The sequence below is a fragment of the Podarcis bocagei genome (genome assembly GCF_964188305.1).
Source record: "Podarcis bocagei genome assembly, chromosome: 1".
In the NCBI taxonomy this organism is placed as follows: Eukaryota; Metazoa; Chordata; class Lepidosauria; order Squamata; family Lacertidae; genus Podarcis; species Podarcis bocagei.
In genome coordinates this window covers 135,869,734-135,892,258 of record NC_138125.1, presented here as the reverse complement: position 1 = coordinate 135,892,258, position 22,525 = coordinate 135,869,734, and the positions used below count along the sequence as shown (strand labels likewise).

General features: G+C 42.1%; 1 protein-coding gene and 1 long non-coding RNA gene across 4 annotated transcripts in view; one reads left to right on the top strand and one right to left on the bottom strand.

Annotated features, from left to right (window-relative positions):
* The window catches only part of DRC11 (dynein regulatory complex subunit 11), an 85,098-nt gene that overhangs the window by 27,304 nt on the left and 35,269 nt on the right, over positions 1-22,525 (top strand). The window contains exons 7-9 of the mRNA XM_081213489.1: positions 16,104-16,188; positions 19,405-19,545; positions 20,444-20,519. Of these exons, the coding sequence (XP_081069615.1) occupies positions 16,104-16,188; positions 19,405-19,545; positions 20,444-20,519 (302 nt within the window). The remainder of the gene's footprint in view (positions 1-16,103; positions 16,189-19,404; positions 19,546-20,443; positions 20,520-22,525) is intronic.
* Positions 3,299-22,525, bottom strand: part of LOC308581748 — an 81,808-nt gene continuing 62,581 nt past the window's right edge. For 2 of the 3 annotated variants that reach the window (XR_014005243.1, XR_014005244.1), the window contains 3 exons: positions 14,913-14,985; positions 12,690-12,862; positions 8,538-8,740 (listed from right to left, as the gene is read on the bottom strand). This is a non-coding gene — a long non-coding RNA (uncharacterized lncRNA). Of the gene's footprint in view, positions 3,449-8,537; positions 8,741-12,689; positions 12,863-14,912; positions 14,986-22,525 lie in introns of those variants that run through there. The other variant, XR_014005242.1, reaches the window with a different exon arrangement.

The following is a 22,525-nucleotide window of genomic DNA, read 5'->3' as shown; positions in this document are numbered from 1 at the left end:
TTACAAAATTTGAAATGCTGAGTTGTGTCACCACAACAGTTGTAAATAGTTTCTTGATTTTGCCATTCCATTAAGTGTTTAAAAAAGAACACATGTCATTTTTTAAGCAAACCAGATTTTCACCTCCTGGACTAATATGCAGATTATAATACTGTTATCATTTGGATTTTTCACTTTTCTGAATTTTGTGACGTAGTTCTCAGCTCAAAAAATTGTACCAAAATGCATAAAAGCATGCATAGAAATGCATACATTAAGATTAAATGTGTAGTTAAATACAGTGGTACCTTGGTTTAAGAACAAACTGTCTTATGAACAAACTCAAGTAAAACTGACATGGACCCGAAATAGGGTAAATGTCCATCCCTGGAGAAATCCAGGGCTGCCAGGTCACCTGAGGCTTCCACATGTGCTTTTTCCTGGAGTTGACATCCTTTGTTTACTCACTTGCTACAATGCATCCAGACAATATCAGCCCATTGAATTCTGCTGTTTTCTGTGTTGACTCCTGTGGTTTTTCAGAACTCATTTCTTGTGTGAGCTGGGTGAATTGCATTACAATTGCAGCACCAGCTTGTCTAGTTGGGGCAGGCAAAGTAGTATTAAGGCCTTTAATTGCTGCTTTGCCTTTTATTAAACACTTCAAGTCTGCCCATTTTATTGCTTCCTGATGAGTGTGGGTGGAGGTTTAAGTGATGAACAACTTGTAAATTGCCCCTTGAATAGTGTTAATTGCCACAACTTCAGCCTAGGGTTTGTTTTGTTTTGTTTGATTTGTGGGGGGGGGGGGAAGGCATTGATTATAGTTTTCATCTCTTCTTTTTTTTCTTTCTCTGTTTTTATAACATTGGCGCTTTTCCATGTTGTCAATGCTTAGCTAAGGTTGTGTCTCTTGTTTTGGGGAAGTTCCTGTAAAAAGTAGATTTATCCTGGAGACCTGCGCTGTTGGTTTAACCTGCAGATCTGTAAAGAAGACTTCTAAGCAAGTATTACAATCACTAATTTTGCATTTTCTTTATTCGGTGCTGTAGTGAAACAGTACATATCCAGAGATGAACTGGGGTTGCCATAGTTCTAGCCAACCTGGAACAGCAGCAACTGAAATCCTTTTCACGCATTCAATGCTGAATGCACAGAACGTGTGTGTGCCCCAGGAAGGGAATATTAAAGGCTAGATGGGTGTTCTCTAAACCTTTAGATCCAGGGAGGACCTCTTCAAGAGGAGCTGTACCATCACATCTTACAAGGCAGTAGATCCATCCAGTCAACCTTGTAGTGGACTTTCCCAGCCATGATGGGCAGAGATCATGAGGGCTATATGGTAGGGTAGAGGCTTCTGTAGAGTTGAAAAAAGATGTGCTGTTTTCATTCCTATCTCCTGACACATCCATGTATTGTGTGGGAAAAGGTGTTGTTTTTACTTTGAAGCACAGAGCCCTGCAGCCCTAGATCCCTAATCTGGCTAATTCTCTCTCCCAGTTTCCAGTTTTGTCCCTTTTTCAACTGACACTTCAACATTCCATATATCTTGGAAGCTCACAGAACCTCTGTAGAACAAATTACCAGCCTTCAAGTCACATTTGCAAGCATCTTTGTAATGCAGCGTTGGTCTGCCAGGGGGCCTGGTGCCTGAAGCCAGGTCTGTGTACAGCGTGTCCTTGTGGAGCCTGCCATCTACTATTATATGGACATGACCAAGCCAGCTAGATGTCACTGGGACAGGAGTGCAAACATGTTGGGAATGTGGGCTTGGGAGGGCTCATCTGTGTTTGAAGCTGTCTTGAAATGTGATGCCCATGGCTCACTTCCATTAAACAGAGTGCTCAACACACAAGCCTGGTAGACATTCATCTTGATATTGGATATTTATGTTCACATTATTTGGACAGGCAAGCTGTTTCCGTAGCTGCCTTGCCAGTACACTTGTGCAACTCAGCAATGATGAAGAGGTTGCTGGTTATGGTGCAGCCCAGGTAGACAGAATCATCTATCACCTCAAACATGTGATCACCAACGCTGATGTGTGGAGTATTGGTGGCGTCCTGACCCAGGATACTGGCCTTCGTCAGGCTGATGGTAATTCCAAACTCCCTGCAGGCTTGGGTAAAACAGCTGATAGCTACCTTGGAGTGCGCTATCACGGCTGCATCATCAGCAAACAACATCTGTATGTGCATGTCTGATTACAGTAGGAATTGCATTTCAGAGTAATGGCACCACTATGGCTAAAAGTCTTTGCTTGTCCGTGGGACAATCGGGAGAGGTGCTTTGGATGATCTTGAGTGTACAGTCGTACCTCGGAAGTTGAACGCCTTGCGACTTGAACGCTTTGGCTCCTGAACGCCGCAAACCCATAAGTAAGTGTTCCAGTTTGTGAACATTTTTTGGAAGCCAAATGTCTGACGCAGTTTACACAGCTTTCGATTGAGTGCAGGAAGCTCCCGCAGCCAGTTGGAAACCACGCCTTGGTTTTCAAACGTTTTCAGAAATTGAACGGACTTCCAGAACAGATTCCGTTCAAGAACCAAGGTATGACTGTATAAGGGACAAGGTGTATAAGGGACAAGGCAACCTGGTCCTAAGCTGTTTTGGCTCTGTGTACTGCATAACAGCCAATTCCTAGGGGCCAAGGTCTCTTCACCCTCCCAATAAAATATTTGAGGAGGCCAGTCTCCCCCCCCCCCAGTCGATGGTATTTAAATGGTATGGGAGAGCCCCGTCATGTAATTGATTATGTAGGGTGGGGCTTACCTGCCCCCCATATTTTATTCAAGTTGGCACCCCTGATTTACTGACAGTAGGACATGGAACTTAGTTCAGTAGTGCACTGGGTATGCAGAGCTTTCAGCACCAATGTAGCGTACTGATGCAGAACTTTTCCAACCAGAAGCCCATCTTCAGAATTCTGCACTCAGTGCAATCAACCTAAAGAGCAATAGCCCAATCTGAAGGTTACCAGACCAAACTATCTCTGTCCATGAATGGTCATAGCTGGCAGAGCACATGCTTTTGCATACCTAGGGAGTCCCCCAAGTATACAGAAACCTTACCTTATTTTAGGGATGCCTGCTTTGACTCCTGATCAGGCAGTTGAGCTTGCTATTTGAGGAAACAGACATGGTAACTATATGGATAAAAACACAAAGCTGTCGGTTTCTCTTTTGCAAATATGAAAAGTGGGAGCTAATGAGATTGGCATCCCAAGGCACTCTAATGTGTTTTTTGGACTGCAAAGCTAACAGAGTTTTTCAATTAGCAGCACTGATAAATGGGCTCTCCGCATTAGACTAGGGCTAGCTTCTAATTGAAGACATCTGGTTTATTTCTCTTCATCATCTTTCACACTTCAGAAGTCACAGAAAGCACGCCAAGGTTTTGGCCAATTTGTATCAGCTTATGCTTTGTATTAGGAATCTGGAAGGTATTTGATCTTCACTGTCCAGCATCCCTGAAAAATAAATAAATTCAAGATTACATTTCTGTATAACTAAACTGATAGCCTAGTTTCTCTTTTCTCCTAAGCATAATGGTTTATTTAGAGCAGGCCCCAGAAACAAGATAGTGTGAAACCATTGTAACCGCTTTTGTATATATGCTATTTATTCCATTCTTGTTCGAATAAAATCATTATTACCATGAATGAAGCTTAATAGTTCTCTTAACATGCAGTGTAATGTTCTGATATAATAATGTCTAGTGTGTGCTAAAAATTAAGCATAGGAACAACAGTCATCTAATTTTTTTTTAATGGTAAATTGCCTTCTCCGATTTCTTTAGTAGAAAATGCACTTGTAACCCTCCTTAATCAAAGTGCCTTCTCAAGCGTAACAGTAATGTCATTAGCACAACACTGACATGAGGCTAAAAAATGCCTTGCACAATTCAAAATATTGATTATAAAAGATTTAATCCAGGCATAAATTACAGTCACTTGTAAGCATAGACAATCTAGAGGCATAAATGATTCTTCAAAAACGTCAGAAAGGAAACCATTTAGAACAGAAGTACGCAGCAGCCTTCAGGAGAATCAACATAGCAAAATAGCTTATTGTTACTGGCTGTGAGGTAAATAAATTCTTGGTTTCATCCATATTTTCTAAATAAACTGTGTTTGCTGTGCTGGGAATTTGTGGGTGGGGGGGATTCTTATAGGATGCCATTAGAATTGAATTAATGTTTAAGTTAGTTTAGTTCACATATCATATTAAGCCAAACTTCGAATTCTGGTAAATTTGCTTATGACCTGCATTAAAATATAGGCTGGATTTGCTGGCACAAAAATCTTTTTTCAATGGGCTGAGTGAAGGTTATGTGTTAGTGACTGAAAAGCAAAGAAATCCAAAACTGCACAGTTCTTTTCATTTCATCACAATGTTGTATTCTTGTAAAAAAGAAAGGAAGGATCTAACATAGCCAGTTTTGATTGTTTTTTTTCAGTGCTTAGGCTTATAGTTTGTCCATTATTTGTGTGAGGTAGTCAGAGGTGTGATTCATGACAGAAACATTTATGACCCTATTTCTGACCCTATCCTTGGAGGCCACTGCAAGCAAGCACCCCTGGCAGCTTCTCCATCAAATGCCCATAGTCCATAGCTCAGTGAAATTATGCACTCGAGTTTCCTGCATTTGGGGAAATTGCAGGGATCAGCACATTTTGCAGCCAAAGTTCTGATCCCTGGCATCTTATCTCTGGCAGCAGTAGCCAATGATCTAGGTCAGTATAAGACGGCTTTCTGTGTTCATAGCATAGCTTAGCATGCAGATCTTTCATCCCTTATGAACACTCCACAAAATGTGGAAAAGCGAGACGTTTGAGAGGATTTTCTGACCACATTTCCCTTTGCCTTTTGGTTGGCTTCTGGAGAGGCCAGCTGCTGTTCATTTGAGCCTGGCTTCTCCAGTTGTTGATATCCCCAATATCCCTTTCTTACTTGATAACACCAGACTGAAATCTTAACTGCTGCACTTTCTGGTTGTCCATCTCGGGAATGGTTTGGATGTGTCAGATGCTTTCTTAAGTCGGTTCTTTAGTGAATGACAGAATTTCAGAAATTTCTAGTCTCTTGCAGTTTAATAGTGCAGGCATGTAGAATTTTCCCCTTTTTCAGTGTTTCAGAAGCCAGATCTGAAACACATCACCATAACTAGGATGCTTTTATAAGTTACAGATACTGGGTTTCTCCATTTGTTCCACACTTCCTCCTCCTCCATGTAAGGGGCAAAGCAGACAATGATATCACAGGCCAGGGGTGAACCTCTCTCTCAGTTTAAGTGCAATTGCCATGTGTGCCCATTCAAAATCAGCAGTAGAGATTATGAGGTCTGGAAGCAGTGATTTAAGCCATGAAGCAATAAATTGTGCAGAATCCATTCTCTTCCGCTCCCTCTTCAAAAAAACCCCAGAAATGTAGAAAATCAAAATAGGAGAATCAATTTGGATCTTCAGACTTGTTGCATATATCTCTGTTTTCATTTTGTCATTCTTTGATCTTTTTGTCAGGGATTTGGCTTAATTCTTTTGTTGCTGTACAGGCAGCCTCCTGCTTACGCAGGGGTTACCTTCGGAGGTACCGTGTCTGTCGGGGAAATCATGTAAAATTGAAACCCATTGGAAAGCTGCAAACATCCCGTCCCACCCCCAGCCTGCCCCCATTCTTCCCTTTCAGTGACGTCTTTATGACGTTTCTGGGTCACTTCCAGGTTCAGCCTGATGCGCTTACACATGGTTGCGCACGTACTGAACATGCGTAAATTGGGGGGGGGGGAGCTGCCTGTAAAGAGTCAAGCCTCGTGTTGAGTTCTGCCAACTTTGTTTCCATTGGGAGCATTCGCTCTTTCCAAGTGTTTTCAATAAGCTCCTTTATGGCTTCTTGTTGTGCTGCAAACCCTTCCCTTTAGATATTCTTACCATTTTCTTTCTCCAAAGAGGAAGAGGCCTCTTGAGGGCAGTGCCATCTTCACTGCCGCCTGCGTTAGTGTCCTTGAATGCATTAGTGCTTTTTGAATAAGATCTTTTCTTTTCAGTTTTTTGGAGCCCTTTTGCTCAGCCCTCTCTTTTCTTCAAGGTTTGGGGTTTTCTTAGACAGCAGGGGGCTTTCATTCCAAGCTGTTTTTCTGGGCTTTGGAGCAGCCCTCTCCTTTCCTTCACGGCCGTGCCCCCGAGTCTCGGCCTTTATCAGTCTTCTCCAAGGATTCACTCTTCTATATTAAGGCTGCAGCCCTAGACTTGCTACTCAGGCGGACATTGCATTGAATACAGTGGGACTTATTTTTCTGAGCAGACGCAGGTTTTTGTGGCCCCTGGGCCCTTCTGAAGCAGAAGGAGGATTTTGTTGCTCAAACATTCAGTGCTATAACAACCCCTCCTTCCCAAACCGTTTTTATTATGTAATAAAATTATGCAATAAAAACAAAAATAAATAAAGTTTGCCTCATAACTGGTTATAAAGAATGACTCAAAGGTGGGATTTTGAAACACAGAGCCCATTACTCCCCAGAAAGATTGACTGTGCTTCTTACACTGCACAGTAATTTTTCATGTCTTGTTTCATAACAAATCTAACATTCCTTATAATCTTGAAAATGAGTGCAGCTATCCTTATTCTCAGAAGAACTATTTTTTATTATCTTGACAGAGCCCTTTAGGCAATTAGGGAGAGGAGTTATGGCGAGAGGGAGAAGGGAGCAGCACACATAAAGCCATGCAGAAATATAGAGATTAGGTAGTACACAGTTGAGTCTATTACTAGGGAAATGTTTAGGTTAGAGTTGTACTGACATAAATCTCCATCAGTACCGCACTTTGAAGGATACAGAGAGTAAGTTTGAAATTGAGAATGATTTGCAAAAAGGTGGGTAGGGAGAAGTCTGTTAGCGTTATTTGGGGTGTACAGTGTGCAGCTCCTTTGTGTATTTTGACACAATTAATTCACTGCATATCTTAACTAAAATAATTTGGAATTCTTGGCTGTCCTTAGGGCATTTTTTGCCAATTACACTTGAGGGTCCAGGTAAATAATATGCTTTAAAAAACACATACACATTTAACTCAGTTCTAACCAAATTTCCAAGTAACTCATAAGCAGAATGAAACAGCTACATACAGGTAAGGGAGGGAAAGTATTTGGAAGGAAATATAGCATACCAGCTTATTTCACAAAGTGAAGACCACTCCATGTAAACATTGGAATTTTGTTTTACAAAACTGTGAATATGTACATCTTACAGCGTTCCTCATATCTTTACCCAAAAGAGTCTCTGTTATTCTATCTCACTGTGCTTTTCAATTTATAAAAGAGTGTGTTTTGAAATATTTGTTATATATGCTTGTGGCAGAGCCAGACATTCATTCATGGGGAACTCTGTTGCCTCCCATTGTTTGAAATATTTTATAGCTCCATCTTAATTGCCCTCAACTGCTATTTAATACTTTCCTCCCTCCCCACTCCTTGCTGTCAAATATTCCTTCCCTCCACCCCAATTTTGTCCCTCTGACACATACTGTAAAATGCTTCGAGAAGCATCTATTTCTGCGCACTGAACCTTGCAGAGGCTGGCCTTATCTATGTCAGACTTTGTGTGGCAGAAAACCTGGCTTAGGCTGCAACCCCAAGCAGTGCTTTTCTTCTAGGAAAAAAGGTGCCAGGACTCCAGAAAGAAAGCACGGATCCTAACCATGTCTTCTCAGAAATAAGCCTCATTTAGTTCCGTGGGAATTCCTCCCAGGCAAGTGAGGTTAAGATGGCAGCTTTAGCCACCAAGGCTGCTTGTACGCAATCATTTGTTCGGTTCGTATTATGTTTCCATGATTGTTAATTTCAGCAGTATATTTGAGCTTTCACATTATTTAAATGCTACTTTGTAAATATAGCAAAGTAGAGTGCAGGTTTAGTGTTCATGTGAAAGCTCAAATATAATGAGAAATTAACGTTAGGGAACATTGAGAAAATGCATATAAATGCAGCTTAAGTACTGTATTTTTTGCTCTATAAGACTCACTTTTTCCCTCCTAATAAGTAAGGGGAAATGTGGGCACGTCTTATGGAGCGAATGCAGGCTGCGCAGCTATCCCAGAAGCCAGAACAGCAAGAGGGATTGCTGCTTTCACTGCGCAGTGATCCCTCTTGCTGTTCTGGCTTCTGGGATTAAGAATATTTTTTTTCATGTTTTCCTCCTCCAAAAACTAGGTGTGTCTTGTGGTCTGGTGTGTCTTATAGAACAAAGAATACGGTATATACTCCATGAAAAATCACAGGTAATCACAGCTCCCTGACATATATTTATATAATGCAAGTATTTACAAACCTCTATTTGCCATATTCACATTGACTTTATAATTGTATTCATGAAACATTCTGGATGTGAAAATATAATGTGTGAACTGAGAGTACTTTGTAACAATTCAAGGGATTTCCAACTTTTCTGTGAGTTGCACGCTGCTGCACCTTTTACTGTGTATTTTATTGTTAGCCATATTGGGCATCCACACAGAAAGGCAAGATACACATTTAATAAATTAATAATAAATACAACCAATGTTGAATTTTCAGAACCTTTTTTATATATTACAAATTCTTTGAGTGAAACACCCCCCCCTTCCCACAAAGAGATCCTTCTGCTACTACATACAATTTTTAGAGATCAATTCAACATGCGCTGCAACCAAACACCCAGGACTATTGCTTGAGTTCCCTCTTTTTAGTCCAGGGATCACCAGGGGTGGTACTTAAGCAGCACCTTCCTATTGGACAAAGAGGAGGAAGGGCCAGTAAATTAAGTTGTTTTACCTGTATTATTATTATTATTATTATTATTACAAATAATCATATTTTAATTATTTTTATGTATTGCCTTTATTTGTGACTCACTATAAATGTTTGCAAGTGACTTACAGCTATAAAATCATACAGAATACAAAATTTTACAAAAACTTCAAAAAGGGGAATGAACATTAATGACTAAAAGTGGTCATCTTGTAATAACAGAAAAAGGATGAATAATAATAATAATAATAATAATAATAATAATAATAATAATAATAAATTTTATTTATATCCCGCCCTCCCCAGCCGAAGCCGGGCTCAGGGCGGCTAACAACAATCAAAATAATCCAGCATTCTAAAAACATTCATTATAAAATTAATTCAAATCAAATTGATGGCAACCATTAAGCAAGATTCTGTGCAGATTGCCAGAGGAGGGAGTCAGGCTGTGCCCTGGTGGAACAGCTCTGTCTTGCAGGCCCTGTGGAAAGATGTCAAGTCCTGCAGGTCCCTAGTCTCTTGTGACAGAGCATTCCACCAGATTGGAGCCACAGCCGAGAAGGCCCTGGCTCTAGTTGAGGCCAGCCTAACCTCTCTGAGGCCTGGGATCTTCAGGATGTTTTTATTTGCAGACCGTAAATTTCTCTGTGGGACATACCAGGGCCCCCTGGGCCAGGTGGAATTAGCCTGAGGAGGGAGCGGCCTTCCCCAACTCACAGTGCAGCAGCAGCAGCCGTACACTTCCATAAGGACATATATACCGCATTTTTTGCACCATAACACTCACTTTTTTCCTCCTAGAAAGTAACCTAGTGGAAAGGAGTATGAAAATAACTGAACTATAAGAACAAGGATGAAATCTGAATAATATTATGTCAAGCTTAAATATTTTGAATATTTGATAACAAAAGGTAAAAGTAGGAGACATAATTGTTGAAATGCACAATTTAAAACAAGTTTTGAGAGAAGGTGTAGTATTGCAGGACATGATTTTGTAACTAAGAACACAGAAAAGGGAGACGTGAGGGAGTCATGAAAGAAGATTATGGAAACAATACTTAAGAAAATGAATTATTTTCTTTTTTGTGCTTTTTTATGTATTTCTTACTTGTATTTTTGTATGTTTTTTATGTTTTTTCTTTTTTTGTTGTTTTGACTGGTGTATTGTCTGAATCGCTTAAAACTTATAATAAATATTTTATAAAAAAAAAAGAAAGTAAGGGGAAATGTCTGTGCGTGTTATGGAGGAAATGCCTACGGGTGGCATGCCTACAGATTTTCCTCCTCTAAAAACTACGTGCGTGTTATGGTCGGGTGCGTGTTATAGAGCGAAAAATACGGTACATAGTTTTACTTGTATGCCACCTTTCCATAGTTCAAACCATGCTCAAGGTAGCTTACAAGAGGAAAAAACCTCAGAATTTCAAACATAACAAAAATAGTCATAAACCATAAATAAAACATCAAAAAGTACACAATCAAATCAAACAATTTCCATGTACATCATAAAAATAAAGATACATAAATTAATATAAAATAACAGCAACAACCCCACCCCAGCAAAAGCCCCTAAACAGCACCCCAGCCCAAGAGTCTGTTCAGCAGCTTTAGCTTTTGTAGCTGGAGTCCGTCAGGTGGGCAAAGGCTAGCAAGGCAGTGAGCAGGTCTTCTCTTCCAGGCCTCTCAGCCAAGGTGCGCTCTGGCTACCTTGAGTCAAGGCTGTGAAAAGTATTCCCAACGCCCTCCAGTTGTACTGGCAATTAAGGTAATGAGGTCTGCCTGTCTGCAAGCCAATATGTACCGTATTTTTCGCTCTATAACACGCAGTTTTTTCCTCCTAGAAAGTAAGGGGAAATGTCTGTGCGTGTTATGGAGCGAATGCCTACGGATGGCAGGGGAATCTGCTGCAGTTGTGAGCAGTCCGTGGCTCTCTTTGAAACTGCAAAGCGGGTGTAAGCGGCTCCTGTCAGCGAGCCGAGCCGGGGAGGAGGGAAAAAAGCAGAGCGGCGCTGGCTGCTTTAAAACAACCCGTGCTCTCTGTCCCTCTCTCCTCACTGAGCTGCTACGTAGCAGCAAAACGTTTCAGCCAGCCTAGCCGAGGAGGGAAAAAAGCAGAGCGGCGCCATAGGCGCCGACTCCATGGGGCTTGAGGGGGCCCGAGCCCCCTCAAAAATTCGTTTGGGGGGGCTCCGCCCCCCAATAATCTCCGGCGCCCCTCCAGCAGAGCGCCATCGCCGCCCCTCCCCCAGCCCAAAATGCACAGGATCGGGCTGCATGCCTCCTGCCCTCCCTCCCGAGCAAAAGCTCCAACCAATTTCCTTCGGAGCTGATTAATAGGCGCAGCACGCTCTCCCTTATTCGCTCACGAGGAGGCGGCACCACTTTATTTGCATATTCATGAGCTTATTTATTATTCATGAGCTTTCCCGGGCCCCCCCAATATTTTTTATAAGTCCGCGTCCCTGAGCGGCGCTGGCTGCTTTAAAACAACCCGTGCTCTCTGTCCCTCTCTCCCCACTGAGCTGCTAAGTAGCAGAAAAACGTTTCAGCCAGCCTAGCCGAGGAGGGAGAGAAGCAGAGCGGGGTTGGCTGCTTTAAAACAACCCCGTGCTCTCTGTCCCTGCCTGCAGTTTTTTGCTGTCCGATTTTGGATCAGCCACTGTAGGGGCTGTGTGTGTGTGTGTGCTTGAGCTATCGTTCTCCTCCTCCTGCTTCCTGTTCTCTCTCACAGCGCCCCAGCGCTCTCCTGCGACTTTAGGATTGATAGTGTGTGTGTGTGTGTGTGTGTGTGTGTGATCGTTCTCCTTCTCTTGCTTCCCACTCCCAGCCCCTACGTTCTCCTGCGACTATAGGATTGATACTGTGTGTGTGAGAGAGAGAGGGGGGGGATCGTTCTCCTTCTCTTGCTTCCCACTCCCAGCCCCTACGTTCTCCTGCGACTATAGGATTGATACTGTGTGTGTGTGAGAGAGAGGGGGGGATCGTTCTCCTTCTCTTGCTTCCCACTCCCAGCCCCTACGTTCTCCTGCGACTATAGGATTGATACTGTGTGTGTGTGAGAGAGAGAGGGGGGGGATCGTTCTCCTTCTCTTGCTTCCCACTCCCAGCCCCTACGTTCTCCTGCGACTATAGGATTGATACTGTGTGTGTGTGAGAGAGAGAGAGAGAGGGGGGGGATCGTTCTCCTTCTCTTGCTTCCCACTCCCAGCCCCTACGTTCTCCTGCGACTATAGGATTGATACTGTGTGTGTGTGAGAGAGAGAGAGAGAGGGGGGGGATCGTTCTCCTTCTCTTGCTTCCCACTCCCAGCCCCTACGTTCTCCTGCGACTATAGGATTGATACTGTGTGTGTGTGAGAGAGAGAGGGGGGGGGATCGTTCTCCTTCTCTTGCTTCCCACTCCCAGCCCCTACGTTCTCCTGCGACTATAGGATTGATACTGTGTGTGTGTGAGAGAGAGGGGGGGGATCGTTCTCCTTCTCTTGCTTCCCACTCCCAGCCCCTTCGTTCTCCTGCGACTATAGGATTGATACTGTGTGTGTGTGTGAGAGAGAGAGGGGGGGATCGTTCTCCTTCTCTTGCTTCCCACTCCCAGCGCCCCTGCCTCTCCTGTGACTTTAGGATTGATACTCCGTGTGTCTGTGTGTGTGAGAGGGATTGTTCTCCTCCTCCTGCTTCCTGTTCACTCCCCCAGCGCCCCTGCGACTTTAGGGCGACTTTAGCATGGATCCACATGGATCCTCAGGATTTTTGCATTGGGCTACCCCAAACTCACCGTCAGATCACATGTCTGTGGCCACAGCATGAACCACAAAAATCATACATCCACTGTTTTGTTTAGAATATTTTTTTCTTGTTTTCCTCCTTTAAAAACTACATGCGTGTTATGGTCTGGTGCGTGTTATAGAGCGAAAAATACGGTACACACCTGGGTTTTCTGCATTCTGCAAGCCACACTGTAGAGGTCCATATGTTTATTGGATCAGAGGTTATGGGAGCAATACAGCTTTAGAATTGCCAGACTTGTGCCACCTCACAACTTGATTGAACCTGGGATGTTTGCCACAACCATGTTTCATGCGTGTTTCCATTGTAAGGTGGCTGCAATGACGAAAGGGGCATACCAATCTAATTTTAGAAGCATTCTTTCTCTTCAAAGTCTGCCGGGCACCAGAAAGAGTTTCAGAACTACGCTCTAATTGGAGACTAAAGAGTATGATTAGAGACTTCCTTGCAATTCAGTGCTGGGTATTTTTTAAAAACTGGGAAAGCTCTTTGTAGCTGAAGTACTCTTAAAATAATTTAAGTTCATCATAATACTATTATTTATAATGAGAATATTTTCCGTTCATTTGCTTTAATTAACTGTGACATAGTTCTTTGTTATACTACTCACTTTTCTTTGGCGTAGATTTTCAAAAAATACAAATTACAAATTCAATTCTTTTGAGACCTACAGTATAATTGTAAACGTGTTTGCTTACAGGTGAGTCCCAAGGAATACAGTAGGTCTTATGTGTCAAAGTAGTCATAGGAGTGAAAAAATGAAAGGATTGTATCCAACTAAGTTATATATAAGTAGACCCATTAAAATGAATGACCCAAAAATCAATCATGCCTGAATAGGACTAGTATTGGATGCCACCCAAAGAGGGAGAAAGTGCTTATTTTGAATGCTTTCAGTTAATCTGCTACATCCCAATATAGGCTAAAAGTGAGCTAGAACTATGGCTAAAAGATATCCGGATTCTTGCTTATGTGAACATAAGGAAATATTTCAGAAAGTCAGTATTGAATCTACTGCCTTTGGAACAATTCTGGCTTCTCCGAACATTTAAACCCTAATGATCACTGTCTCTTACTTATTGTGCTGTTCTGGGGGTATGGCTATGCAGTGCCAGGACTCCTGCAGACCAGAGGAAATTGTGGATCAGTGTCCCTGGCATTATCTACATTGGGTAATGTTGTACAAAACTCCTTTTAAGGTGGAACCTTTTGGAGAGTAATGGTTCCCAAATTTTCCCTTTAACACTAAGATAGTAAATGATCATCATAGGGAGTACGTGTGTGAACCATGGAAATATGAGAAGTTTCTTTGGCCCTCTGAAAAGGAGCTTTTTTTGTTGGATATAACTGTCCTGAGTTAAAACATGAATAAGTTGGCCTTGTTGTTGTTGTTGTTTAGTTGTTTAGTCGTGTCCAACTCTTCATGACCCCATGGGCCAGAGCACGCCAGGCACGCCTGTCTTCCACTGCCTCCCGCAGTTTGGTCAAACTCATTAAGTTGGCCTAGCAGAATCTAAAAAGCAGTCATAACTGCAATAAATTACAACCACAGCCTTAAAACAACCCCAGATATTAAATATACATTTTAGTCTGAAAATAATTATTACTGCATTTTGAAAGACAGGATAATCTAGTTGATGCCCCAACATTGGGCAGGATCCAGCAGGCACTGTGGCCAATGAACCCCTCTGCCTTGAGCTTGCTTGTGCTTGGCACTGGCGCACAACACATACAGATCACAGCACCATGTTCCTCTTCTCCTCAGTGCCTGAACCTCAACATTACTCTTGTTCCAAAAAGGAAGAGGGCTTCTTTGTGCCCTACATTATTGATTTACAAAAGGTAATTCAGCCTTCTCTCTGCATTGAAGTTCTTTTTCATCTGCACCTAGCTCTTTGGAACATATTTGCAAGGTCAGGATGTAGTAGGGAACAGCATGTCAGCCTTTGCCACTGCAGAGATTCAGCTGGTGTACATATGTTTAAAATTTGACTAATTGCATAATGTTGAGGCACAGTGCAATGGAGCATAGCGCAGATGTACAGAGCCTGAAACCAGTGCCTCGTGTTGGACCATCTTTCCCCACAGAGGACATGACAGATTAATAATGGGAACAGCTGAAACTGCTAAAGAATTGACTTGGGGGCAATCAAGGGCTGCAGTGAGTCATTAGTTATGCTTGTTTTTAACAACACATTTCTCTCTAATGTGGCCTAAATATGAAGCAAGCCAAATCATCTGTACTTCAGTTCTAGTGCCAAGTGCCATTTTTCAAATGCATGCATTGAAAGGCAGTAAAAAAATAAAAAAGAATAATCTGGCATGACTTCTAATATTTAAGTTAAATACAAAATTGGATCTGTACCTTATATTTGTTCTTCTTTGTTAGAAATAATTCTGTATGTAAAAACCATTTCCCCCGTCATGTTAAAAAAAATCTGGGAAAGAAAGAAAGAGCCATTTACTGCTCAGCTGTGGGATTTACTCTACTAAAAGTTGAAAATAAGGGAAAGAGAGATGTCCATTATTGGGTGAGATATTTCACGTTAAGCAGATTCTGCCCCTTGTCCAACACTTAATTTTTATGGACAAGGAGAACTTTGCAGAACCAAGGGAATGACTTCAGAAGAATGAAACACAGAGTTTCATTTTCCACATGTCGACAAACAATTACTGAAAGGTACTGTATGGGCACTGAGCTTGTCAGAGAATTTCTGAATTAGATGGAACAATGTATGAATGCAATTTCAGGAAGCTAACTTACATAAAAATGTGGTCCAACATCTCATTCTTACAGTTTTGCCTCAGTAATTTAGAAGATAGGATGAAATGCATGGGACATAACAGAGTAAGACTTAATGTAAATGATGTTTAGGGCAGTTGCAAGAGAGTGATCGCAAGAACCCTTTAAGATGCTGAAATATACTCAGAGTCGCAAAGTGATTTCATGCTCTTTATTCAGCTCATAGTAGTGAGGAGGAATGAATGAATGTCCCCTCACAGTATCTGCTTTATATACATTATTTACACAATGGGCTGCACATGATTGGCTAATTCTGGAATTCTACTGTAAGCCAATCAGGTTGTGGATTCACTTCTATCTGGAGCAGGATTGGGTGGTTCCTGCCAACCAATCATACTGCTGCATTGTTCTAGGACCAATCAGACTGCTGCATTCTGAATCCTATTGTTCTAGGACTAATCAGACTGCTGCATTCTGAATCCTATTGTTCTAGGACTAATCAGACTGCTGCAATTTGGATCCTATTGTTCTAGGACCAATCAGACTGCTTCAGTTTGGATCCTATTCAACTCAGTACATAACAGATGCCTTAGAAAGGAGTTGCATCCGGGTCTTGCGAATATATAGCTGTCTCTACCACATCACACTTCATCTCTAGTTATTTGCTTCGCCTGCCCACATCAAACTGCTTTTGAGTAGGAACACCATTTTGCTGATTAGCCATATATAATTATCTAACTGTTTTGAATTAATGCTTAAAAGCAACATGTGGCTTTGTGCTGTTTTTGAAATGGAGCCTTTTATTTCACACAGGCACATGACAGGAAGATTTCCGGACTACCCTGACGAAGAACAAGGCGGTTCAGCTGTTCTTTTTGCTGAAAAAACTCCAGAGGAGGTAGCCTTTGTTTCAGACATAAGGTTAAAAAAGGATTATTATTTATTCCCTTTTTGAAACAATGTATGGTAGGCCCACGGCGTTTACGTGCGCTGCTCTGGTTCACCAGAAGCGGCTTAGTCATGCTGGCCACATGACCCGGAAGCTGTACACTGGCTCCCTCGGCCAGTAAAGCGAGATGGGCGCCGCAACCCCAGAGTCAGTCACGACTGGACCTAATGGTCAGGGGTCCCTTTACCTTTACCTATGGTAGGCCCAGATTTATAGTACCAAATTTGATCTTATTGGGTTGGATCCACAGGTGCAGCCAAAAAGGATATTAGGAGACCCCAAATTAAAATTAAAATCTCATCTGGAACTCAGAGGTCTGAACACAGTTGCACTAGGGCTTTTTTATCCCCTTTCCTAACTCATATTCTCTTTTTAAAAAGCTTGTTACGTGACTTCTGCATAAGAGAATTTGATTCTGAGGCCCTGGTTACAATTTCTAGACACCAAACAGTTCCACTGCAGAGTCCTTTAATGAGATCTGCCAGTCAAGTCACATGAAGGTTCCACACATGTATTAACAATTTCTGCCACGTTCCAGGAGCCATTCCCCATCCCATCCCACATCTGGAAAGCAATGCGAAAACCAGCCTAAAGTATTTCTATATCCACAGAACGCTAGGCGTGCAAATCTCCGTCGGGGTAGGCAGCATGGTGCCTTCCAGATGTTGCTGGACTCAAAGCTCCCATCGGCCTTGAGCATGGACTGAAGGCTGGGGCTCTCTGGGGGCACCACATTGACTATCCCTGGTTTATGCTACTGGTCGCACTTCTTCTTCAGCATGTAATTACGTACAGTGGTACCTCGGCTTACATACGCTTCAGATTACATACGCTTCAGGTTACAGACTCCGCAACCCAGAAATAGTGCTTCAGGTTAAGAACTTTGCTTCAGGATGAGAACAGAAATCATGCTCCGGTGGCGCAGCGGCAGTGGGAGGCCCCATTAGCTAAAGTGGTGCTTCAGGTTAAGAACAGTTTCCGGTTAAGAACGGACCTCCAGAACAAATTAAGTACTTAACCCGAGGTTAAGTACTGTGTACTGTGTTAACATTGCCCCTTGACAGTGTTCCAGAAGTTACTGTTTCTTTGGTAAATACTAGCCTACAGAAGCCCATGTCATAATAAATCTATTCATCCTAAAAGAGCCACAAGATTATTTAATGCCAGCGTTTTGGAATTTGTTACATATATAGGGACACTCAGTGTTGAAGATTCGCCAGTGGGTGTCAAATATTTAGGAGATACAACTGTAGAAATGAACCTCACTCAGCTGCTGTGAGCTTCTAATTTCTCCACTTCTCCCAGGATCCCTGGGATCCTGGCCACTGCGCCATTTCAACCCTTGACACTTCTTCTTGTTCTTCCTCCCAGTTCCTTCCATGCCTCTGTTTCCCTCCTCATAGGCTTACTCAGATATGTACAGCTCTTTGCCTACTTTGCATAACAATAGTTAGCATTTATATCAAAGTGCTTCACGCATATTATTATACAGTATCTGTAATGCTTAAATTGGGTGGGAGTCCGTGCTCCCTACAAAATGGGCTAGAGGGGTCAAGAGAGCTGCCGGGAAATGTGGGGCGGGGGGAAGAGAGGGGGGTCGTTTCATAGTGGAGAGAGATCCTGCGCATGGATCCTGCTTACAGGTTTCCCCATCGGCTTCTGGCTGGCCATTGTGAGAACAGGATGCTGGACTCGATGGGCTCTTCTTACGCTCTTCTGTTTTTATTTTTCCTCTGAAATAATTATACGTGTCATCATTTCCATGTTACGGGTGGGGTGGGGGGGCTGAGGTAGTGCCGGCTGCTCTAGGCAAGCCACCCTGGTGAATTTGTGACGGATGATATGTGACCCTGGAGACTCCCATGTGCAGCTTGGACTATTGTCTGCTTCTCCAGGCAAAAGATTCCAGGTGGGAAGGAATCTACTCAGTTTCTTACTTAGAACCCCAGATCCACCAGGTGCAAAAGACAGGCACTTGGAACTAAAAATTCTGAGCCTAGAAGTTGATTTTGAGTACCAGCATTACACAGAGCTCACAGCCCTTCCACAGGAAAATTCAGTCCTGCTCACCCTCTTCCCCAAGCTTTTAAAATAAAGGTAAAGGGACCCCTGACCATAGGTCCAGTCGTGACCGACTCTGGGGTTGCGGTGCTCATCTCGCTTTATTGGCTGAAGGAGCCGGCGTACAGCTTCCGGGTCATGTGGCCAGCATGACTAAGCCGCTTCTGGCGAAACCAGAGCAGCGCACAGAAACACCGTTTACCTTCCCTCCGGAGCGGTACCTATTTATCTACTTGCACTTTGACGTGCTTTCGAACTGCTAGGTTGGCAGGAGAAGGGACCGAGCAACGGGAGCTCACCCCGTCGCGGGGATTCGAACCGCCGACCTTCTGATCGGCAAGTCCTAGGCTCTGTGGTTTAACCCACAGTGCCACCCGCGTCCCAAGCTTTTTAAATATCAGCAGTATAATTTACTTCATTGCATGTAGGGGTGGCTAATCAGATCATCAATTTGATTTGATCAGCCAGAGATCTATCAGTAGATCCTGATCTGCCTTGTGCCCACTCCTGATTACTGTTCAAGGAAAGCACTACTTCCCACTCCCTTTTAAGCCTATAGGCCTTCCTGCAAGGTGAGGCACATGCCTGTCTTTTCTACCCAGGCCAGGTTAAGAGTACCTGCTGAGCAATGGGCTGCTGCAGCCTTCCCCAACCTAGTGCCCTCCAGAAGTTTTGGACCAAACAGGGTAGTTTTCATGTAACAGTTATTCTGTGCCAATATCTCTAGAGTAATCTTTTTAGCTATAGACAAAAAATGAAAAAGTATTTTTAAAAATAGCACAGTAAGAAACACATATCAGAAAACAGGAGACTGATAACGAATCTGATAGTGGTAGCAAGAGCATTGATTGCTAAAGGTTCCTTCTTTGGAGGAGTGGCCACATGAAATGTTATGTTTTTATTGTGAGTAAAATAATAGCGATGATTCGTTTTTGCTCAGGGTGGACTGATCTTGGTGGCTGAACTCTATATCATTTAGCAAGAAAATATTCAAGATAACATAAAGTTGCAAGGGTTAACTATGTTATGTTTGTTAGATTTGTTGGTTTGATAGCTGGAATGAAGCTAGTTGTTTTGTTTAGACTCCTTTCTTCATTCTGCCAGGTGGCTGCTGAAATAATTGCTAAAGAAGAAGAGGAACTGAAAAAGAAGAAAAAGAAAAAGGGGAAAAAAGAAAAGAAAGAAAAAGGGAAAAAGAAAAAACAAGGGAAAGAAAAAGAGCCGAAACCAAAGAAGAAAGAGCAGGCAAGAAATGCTAATGCACAACTCTTATCAAATTTTGTTGATTCAGTTGATGTTGGGTAGAATCTGGATGAGAACTATGTGTACACTTTGAGACCCACAATAAGCTTCTGCTTAGGCTTCCAGCCAGCCTGGAATATGAGCCATATGGACTCTCAGAGGCTGTAGAGAGGTATATGTACTTTGGAACATCCAATTTTTTTTGCCAAGGCTTTACAAATTTGTGTAATAAAACTTAAAGGGAGAATGGGAAATGGTTTACCCTGTAAAGGTCGGGAAGTAGAAATATAAACCACTATTAATAGCAGTATTCTTGTTATGATTATTTTTAATGCATGTAATGGCTGCTCACTAAACACAGTAAATCAAACTGAACTGAATCTGTCGGAGGCAGTAAGAGTCTGAATATCTTTTGTTGGGAATGGCAGGTTGAAAAAGTGCTGTTCTGCTTGCAAGCTTCCCTCCCATGGGCACTGAGAGAACAGGATGGTGGGCTGGATGGGCCAATGTAGACTCTTCTTCTATTCTTTTGAGCCCCAAATTCTTTTTACCAGATCATAGGGACTCCAAAACACCAGCACCTCTAGCTTTGTTAACCCCATCCACTCAACCACAGTTTCCAGAAACTGATGAAGAACAATACTGATTAGGTTGGGAAAAGAAAACTTATCACTTCATGAAATATTAGACAACAAGGATGTCTTCTGGACATCAGTGCTCCAATTTCAGCTGCCATGAGAGTGAAATTGGAGCACTCACGCCCTGATGAAAGGAAGTGGAATCTTGTTGTATGGGGACCACTGATACCATCCACTATTGATTTTACCTGTTTTGTAACATCAACTTTTAATTGTTTGTGTTTCTAAGTTATTGAGGTCAAGGTTTTATTTTGTAAATTAAGGAAGAAGAAGAAGGTTGGAAAATGTCACCTAGTAATTTTCTCCCGGTAATGGAAGCAGGAAACAACAAATACAAAGGCAAGTAGAGAAAGCATAGTTAGTGTAAATGTTGACTGTAAAATTTAATGCATGATATTCAGGCAAGTCTGTGGATCCAGAGTATACTCCATTGCTGGGCACAATCATGACAGCACAAAACCATTTAGCATGTGCCTAATTCAACAAATGAAAATGTAGGTTGAATATTCAAGCTTTAAGACATGCCTAATGAGATAAATTTATGTGGGTTCTTTACCATAGGGCTTGTTTACCATAATATGTAAGCAAGAGTCCAGAAATACAAATGGGGATATATATATATATATATATATATATATATATATATAATGATTTATGTTCTAAATATGCATATGGGGATTTCAGAGCAGCTTAACAGGATATGGTATGGTGGATTTCTTCATCAAACAATTCCATTTGTCACGTAGACACGGTGGCAAGAGGAGGGTAGTGTTAATTTCTTGAGACCTAACTGAAAACAGATGTGTGCTTATTTCCAGGAGTTGCCAGTATAGGAACTCCCACTCCATTGTTATAAAAACCGTACATATATTAGAGGAGGCCAGCACAACTTGTGATCTACCGACCCAAATATCAGGCAGCCCACCAGAAGCGTCATAAACCTGCATTTCTTGGGCTGGAAAAAAGAGCAGGTTGTCAAGAAGCTGAAAGGCCAGGGTAGGGCTGGAGGGCTGCATTTGGCTTCGTTATGAGTCACAGTTTCTATAAGACTATGCTTGGAGCTGGGAAATTGTTTGGTGGAACAAAGGAAGGCAGCTGGTGAATTTGCCTCTAGCTTAATTTTCCTGCTTGGGATGATTACATGTGGAAATACACTAATGTCCCCAAGCTTTTACTGTTTAATACAGGTGGTGTGTGATACTTGAAGAGTTATCCTAAGTTAGTGTGGGTGTGGGAGTGTACACACACAGAGATATATACAGATGGGGTTGTAAAAAGTGAGGTTAGAAGGAAAGGAAATGCAGTAAAGATTGTGATAATTAAGTTTTTAGAAGAAGTAATTCACAGTTGTGTGAAACTGTTGAATTATGGTCAAATGTTTTGGTGCCATCACGTGTGTACTGACTGAGACAGAATTTTTAGCGTTTTTTGTGTTAACTGGCTTACTAATGCCATAATGTTAGTGTCATGAAGAACTGTTTTGTGAATTGGACTTCTGAGGAGGAATCATGGTGGATTAGACGTCTCTTGTCAACACTCCATTGACAAAGATAATTATGTGGTGATTAATAACAGCCAAGCCATAAATCTTGGTTATCACATTATCTCTGGAGGAACAGAAAAAACAGGGAAACATAGAATCATAGAATTGTAGAGTTAGAAGGGACCACAAGTGTCATCTAGTCCAACTCCCTTCAATGTAGGAATCTTTTGCCCAATGTGGGGCTCAAACCCACAACCCTGAGATTAAGAGTCTCATGTTCTACTGACTGAGCTATCCCAGATTCTAAACAGCTAAGAGGTGTTCCAACTGTGATAAATTTTCATTTTATTGTGTCCTATTTTTTGGCCTTCCAGTTTCTGCAGATGGTGGAAAGGGTCTGAATCGCCTGACAGACTTGAGCCCCGCAGAGAAACGGGGAAGCGCCAAGGCGAGGCGCACCCTCCAGAAAGCCCTGAGAGGGTGCTTAGGGTGTCAAGAGGTCCAGCAGCCCACAAAAGGGCTCTCCTGCAACCCCCAAATAATCATAAAATAATAATAAATAATAAAAGTCATGGCAAAACAATAACAATATTGAAAAAAACAAGGAATCCTGTCCATAGGATTATATTTGTAAAACAGATAAACATTTTGGGGGGAAAGGGAAGAGAAGAAGAGAAAGGAATGTTGGGACATTGGTATATTCTGTGTGTTTTGTGTTTTTATTACATTCCTTCCGAAATTCAAGTACTAAAACTAGATGACTTTGCAGATTTTTTGCAAGATACTGTCACAACTATGAACATATTTCACATTTATTTGAATAAAGGTTACCCTATACATACCTTACTAGTTATAATATGTG